This window comes from Chenopodium album, chromosome 15 (genome assembly GCF_948465745.1).
Source record: "Chenopodium album chromosome 15, dcCheAlbu1.1, whole genome shotgun sequence".
Taxonomy (NCBI): Eukaryota; Viridiplantae; Streptophyta; class Magnoliopsida; order Caryophyllales; family Amaranthaceae; genus Chenopodium; species Chenopodium album.
Window position 1 is genome coordinate 22,371,873 of NC_137848.1, and position 6,344 is coordinate 22,378,216.

Sequence of the window (6,344 nt, forward strand, 5' to 3'; positions counted from 1 at the left end):
TCTTAGCTTTTATGTTTTAGAATACGATATTGAAGTGGAAAATCATCTTGAGCTTAAAACATTTTTTGGTTAATCACTTACCTCTTAATTCGCTATTGTGTATGATACTATCAACTTGTGTTATTGTGTATAGACCATTAACAATATAACACCCTATAACATAGTCGGTCATAATAAAGTCGTAAACCCAATCCCACAAAAACACATTTCTATTCCACGTAGACATTCAGGCTAACCGATTATTTTTGTTCCATGTTACACATTATAACCATTTCAAAGGTAGAATTTACGTACACTATGAATATACAAAACCAGTTTAGTTAGTTACTTAATAAATAAGTTATAAATTCAATCCTTTTTATAAACTTGTACATTCACTAATTGTACACTATGAATATACAAAACCAATTTAGTTAGTTACTTAATAAATAAGTTATAAATTCAATCCTTTTTATAAACTTGTACATTCACTAATTATAAATTCAATTCTTTTTATCAACATATATGTTCTCTAATTAATCTACAATTTTTCAAACAACGTTCGATCATACGTACTAGCTACACTACATCGTTCTGCGCGTGTAAAGCAACCCTAGTAAGTTAAAAAAAATCCAAATACATATACTAATATCTAAAAACAACTTGATGCTGCCTACCCACAATATTGGTATTTAAAAAGATATTAATTATTTTTGTATGGGATGGTGCCAATATCGGCATGAAAAGGACAAAGGCCAGGTCATCAACTCTTTACCAATTCCGTTATTGGCCTACTACCCATAATGGCCTACTACCAATCACAAACAACAAAGAAACACTGGAAACCAAAAAATATCCAATACATTTATAGGTTCACCAGTGCCTGGATTTAGGCAAATTTGACTTGTTTATATTCAGTTAGGGTTGTTTTGCCTGTTAATTTTACTTTTAAAACTCTTGAAAAAAATGATCATTAAGAACAACAAAAGCGTAAAAAGAGGAAAAGATACAGTATAAATTTTGACAAATATTTCCAAATTGTTAGCACAATTTAACTAGTGTTTATTTTGGCACAAGAGGAAACCATAAATTTTCAAGTCATTTGACTAAATTCTCATTGCAACACAAAGTATATACCAATCATCAAATACACCCTTGGCGAAATTGGTACAGGTTTAAAGATATAGTTCCCAGGAAGTCAAACAGCGCTCTTCACATCCAAGTTAGCAGCATCATAACCATCAAGAAACACACCTAGGAAAGAAAGTTTGACCCACATAACCCCCAGCCATAGCTCTTCTCACATTAGATTCAAACATTTTCGGATTATCCCTCAACACAGCAGCGGCATCATGATTTAAAGGGTCTTCATAGTTTGGTTGCTGCACACACAAATAAAATGCCACAATAATGCAATGCATGTAGCAATAAAAGAAAAAACAATATCCAGATAAAGGGAAATGTTAGTACCGTGAAGAGATGATACAACCCATAGATGACAGTGTTTACATTCAAAACAGGTTTCCAGTCTTCTCTTAGAATGTTAAGGCAGACATTACCTTCTAAATCGATGTTGGGATGGTATACCTGCCAGATGCATACAAAAAGTTAGGAAAAAAAAAATTCAGGAGTGCACATAGCTTATAACATGTCATTTTATGTAGCATAAGACGGTTTTTCATTGAGAATCACTATATTTACCTTTGTCTTGCACTTAACCTTTGGAGGTTCATGAGGATATACAAATGGAACTTGAAAGGTAAATACAAAGGTGCCACCTCTGCAATCAAAAGTTCCCTTAGTATATCAATACACTATGCAATTATTGCTCCGTCTCTTAAAGTTCTACCTATTTTAATGGTGTGACTCACCAAAGAAAAAAAAAGTCAAGGAGAACTTTTTGAAATGGAGGGAGTTGATAAGATGAAAGAAACAAGTAATGCAAATAAAGCGTAGCCAACTGAATTATTATTGAAGTTCAATGATCCAAATAGAAATATACTAATCTAATTTCCCTCCACAGTAGTATAATTACTTCCTCAGTAACACAATACATGCATTGATTGGACCTTGGACAGTTGGACACTATTCATTTATTAACTCTGACTATGCTTTTTTCTGATACAGTTAATTCTAAATCAATGTGTGAAATGTTGTGTGAATAATTTCAATTTATACCATCAAAAGTTTTTTTTTTTTTAATTATTTCATATTAAAAATAGTTTTTAGGCAAAGGCAAAATTCAAAATGATGCGTTCATTTTGTAAAGTAGATTTTGACAAAAACTCCACCCTCTCCATACCTCCATAATTACAAGAAAAAAGAGAGCAAAGAATAAATCAATATTGAGGGGTAAGAGATGATAATAATAATTAAAAAATAAAAATAAAAAGGGAAAGAAACAAAATCAAGAATCAATGACATAGGTACAAAGACAAGCAAGAACTACGCACTAGTTAGCAATAGCCTATGAATTATGACTGGTATTAATAGAAGATATCAATTATGAGACTCGTGATGCAATCTAGGTGTTGGAATGATTTAGAAGAAGAGACAACTTACAAATAGTATCCCTCATCAGGCCGGATAGTAACTTCAAAATTCATCAAGTCATCCTTCCCATTGGGAAATGATATGGTACACGATTTAGGCAGGTTCAGTTCACTGATATCTAGAAAAAGTCAATAGTTTAGAGCCACAATATGTAAACAGAAGAGGTAACAGTAAAGTGAAGCATAATAATATGTTTGATCATACGTCTCATAAAAACCTCCAATCTCAACAATGCAGATTTAGTGGATACAAGGAGTCCAGGACCAAATGCAGCAGATAAGATGTTAATAGATTGCCGTATGAAACTATTCTAATAAGGATAATGTGTTTCTTTTATATTGCAGAAAGATCAGTTTATAACTGGCAAAAAATTATGAAAGAAAGCATGAAGCTTGCAAACACTTTTCAGTGCAAATCATGACATAAGCAATCAACAATAACTGTGTGTTTGGATAACATTACAGGAAGGAAAAGAAGGGGAGGGAGGAGAAGAGGAGGGGAGGGAAAGGGAGGGGAGAGAAGAACAGTGAGTTTTCCTTCTAAATCTCTCCATTGTTGGAGGGATCATTTTCCTACAATTTAATCCCTCCATTTCTCTCCCCTCCAATTCCCTTACTTCCTCATTTGTTATCCAAATGAAAAATATCACATCTCTCCATTTCCTTCCCCTTCTTTTCCTTCCATTTCCTTCTATCCAAACACACCGTAAATCCGGTCAGAACAGAGCAACTGATGAGCAAGAATGTCACCAGTCCATCCAATCCACGCCCACAAAAAGGGGGAGAGAGAGAGAGAGAGAGAGAGAGAGAGAAATCTCCATCCCAGTCTCTTACATATAACAAATGACATGTTCATATATGAATGAGTCTAGGGTAATTGAATTAGAGAGAAGTCTGTAACGGTGTGGTAGATTGGATAATATCCAGTTCAATGGAAGATCTCACAGCACAAGGTAGTTCTTCAAACAATCCAAGACTTAGAGAATGATCAAAAACAAAAAATGATACAAAGTCAAATAATTTTTTTCCCCTTGGATCAGCAAGTCTCATTCTTTAGTGTGCTCGTCGCCTAAATTTTTTTTTTTTTTTTTCAATTACTTGTGTATGACAAATATGGAGCAACGTACAAAAAGGATGGGAATTTTGAATTTTGAGCCAAAACTTCTAGTGCTAAATTGAAAACAACTTACACAAGACCAAGACTACAGCAACATTAAATATGACCATATGAGTCCCAATACCTTTATGAAGACGTAGTTCGCCAGCTGATTGCTTCTTGACATGGGTCTTTCCATTAAGATTTTCAGCATTTTCCTTTTGTTTTGCTTTCACTCTGAATAAGTTAATCATCTTCTCTGAACAACAAAAGGAAAAGGGTTAATAACAACCTCAATTGACCAGATACCAGAATTCATTATACAAGTACAATTTTGAAGTCTCATTGACATAGTCATAAGACTCATAACAAATGAAAGGTACATACAATTGTCATTGGAAACCTTTAAATCCAAGCAAACATACATCATACTTACTCATTCAACTGATTAATTGATTTATTCCAGCATGAATTAAAAATAAAATAAAATAAAAGCAACCAAATTTAACAAATTTGAATTGGGACCGAATTTAGAAACCCAAACGCCAAGATCTTATTGCAGCATCTACAATTTGAGGTTTGCATATAAGATTCGCGTGTTTATATAATCAACTATGTTAAATTTTCAACAACAAATACAGTAGCATGAACCCTAACTGATCTTTTTTCCCAAATTCGTCAAATCCCCTGATTAAGGGCGTAATTAGAAAAACCCAAAAATAAATTTTACAGAACACTGCTCCTGAACTAATTTTATGCAAAATTTCGTGAAAACCCGACCGTAATTAAAAAAATCTGTACAATTTTTAAAAATTACCTGAACGAACAATCCCCAAATCTGCCGGAAACTTCCAATGTCGTCACAAAATTAGCAAACTAGCTTAGTTTGTGAAGTAATATTTAATTTTATAACATTGAATTATAGTCGAGGAGAGAATTGGTGTGATAATTACTCCTTTGGTCTAGGGTTCTTTGTGAGGAAACCCAGAATTAGAAAATAAGAGGAGAGAGAATTTTAGAATCTAGAATCTAAACCAAAATCTAATACGGGGTATATATACTTAAGACATGTTCTTTCCGGCTCCATAAGAGGGTGTTTGTTTAGAGAGATAAAGTGAATGGGATGGAAAGAGGGATTTAAGATGTCCTTTGTTTCTTTAGAGGGATAGGGATTATGAAGGGGGGGTGGGGGGGGGGGGGGGGTTAGGAGAGGGATAAAAAAGGGAGCAATCACTCCAAATTAATAACTAAGGGGGTGGTATAAGGGATGTGAATTATACTTAATGGGTAAAAAATATTTCTACCCTTAATGAAATAAAAAGAAGAAGAGAGTGAAGAAAGGATAGTAAGGGTAATTTCGTATTTTTATTTGTTATTCCAATCTAATCCTAACTCATACCAAACAATGAAATACAGTATTTTTATCCTTATCCCATCTATTAATCCACCTTCTTATCCCACCTTCTTATCCCACTCAATCTCATCCCTCCTACCAAACGCCTTGTAAACTTATTGAGCAAATTTTAGCAAAATATTTTTATTTTACTAAATTCGAGGTTAATTTGGATTCTTAGACGCTAAGATGGTCTCTAAACTTTCCTAAAAAAAAATTAAAAAAAAAGATGGTCTCTAAACCCTAACATACCAAAATATTTTTCATGACGTAAATCGAGATAGGCACATAGTAAGAATATTTCGAGTGAGACCATTTTATACATTTGTTTAATGTAAAAAGATTTCTTTTGATTTTTTTTTATGTGGCTGAAATTGTTTTTCCAAAAACAGCGGGTTATGTAAGTGTAGAGGAAAATTGTTTTTAATTAGTGGTCTCATATTGTATTTAGTAATGTGCTCATTATTTTAGGACGAACGAAAATGGAAATTATGTCAGTTATTTTAGGATGGAGGGAGTAATAGGTGGAGAGTAGGCCCTATTGACGCCTTAACGATGATTAAAATAAAGGAAAAAATAACAAGAATAATCCCAACTATTGCCTTCCTTCTTATTTTAATCCCAACTATAATTTAACCCACAATAATCACAACTATTAGGTGACCCTTCTCAAAATAGTCTACTTATTTGTTAACCTATTGTTCAGGTAAAAGAGTGATGTGTGAAGTTGGTATTGGTGAGTGTTTTTTTAATTATGTAATAATAATAATAGATTTTTTTTAAAAAAAAAAAAAAAAAAAAAAAAAAAAAAAAAAAAAAAAAAAAAACCCTCTTTTTTCTTCTCTAATCACTGCCCACATCTACAATCTCACAACAACTTCTTTCCCTGCCATCAAAACCACTTTCTTAGCCACCCACAACTACCAAACTCACCATTCTAGCCAAATTCAGCCACCTAAACCACCATTCTAGCCAAGCCTTGTCACCAGAACGTCGGAAATCACATTTCATTATGCCCTGCCTTCGAGAAACACCATTCCATCCATACATGTTCACACTGTCTAGCCACCGAAAAGCAACACAACCACTATTAGCCATCGTAACCACGGTTAGATCTTGAGACTTGAAGCATCAACAATTATCCAATTAAGGCTTGGAATTATTCAGAGGCAACCCAACTAATTAAATTATAAAAGTGATAACTTCTTTAATTATTTGTTTAATTTTGAAATGTATTAAAAAAAAATGGAGGAAAAGGTGTTATATATGGAGATGGTATGGATTCGGGACGATAGTGAAAGAGAAAGTTGTTTGCCTATTAAGG

General features: G+C 33.2%; 1 protein-coding gene across 1 annotated transcript; it reads right to left on the reverse strand.

Moving 5' to 3' along the window:
- Positions 1-970: 970 nt before the first annotated feature.
- On the reverse strand, positions 971-4,735 carry LOC145582083 (NEDD8-conjugating enzyme Ubc12-like). The gene is made up of 6 exons (XM_081639113.1): positions 4,445-4,735; positions 3,773-3,886; positions 2,542-2,650; positions 1,681-1,759; positions 1,450-1,566; positions 971-1,361 (listed from the first exon to the last, which is right to left on the reverse strand). The coding sequence occupies exons 2-6, from the start codon at positions 3,879-3,881 to the stop codon at positions 1,221-1,223; spliced, it is 555 nt and encodes a 184-aa protein (XP_081495239.1). The 5' UTR covers positions 3,882-3,886; positions 4,445-4,735; the 3' UTR covers positions 971-1,220.
- Positions 4,736-6,344: the final 1,609 nt, after the last annotated feature.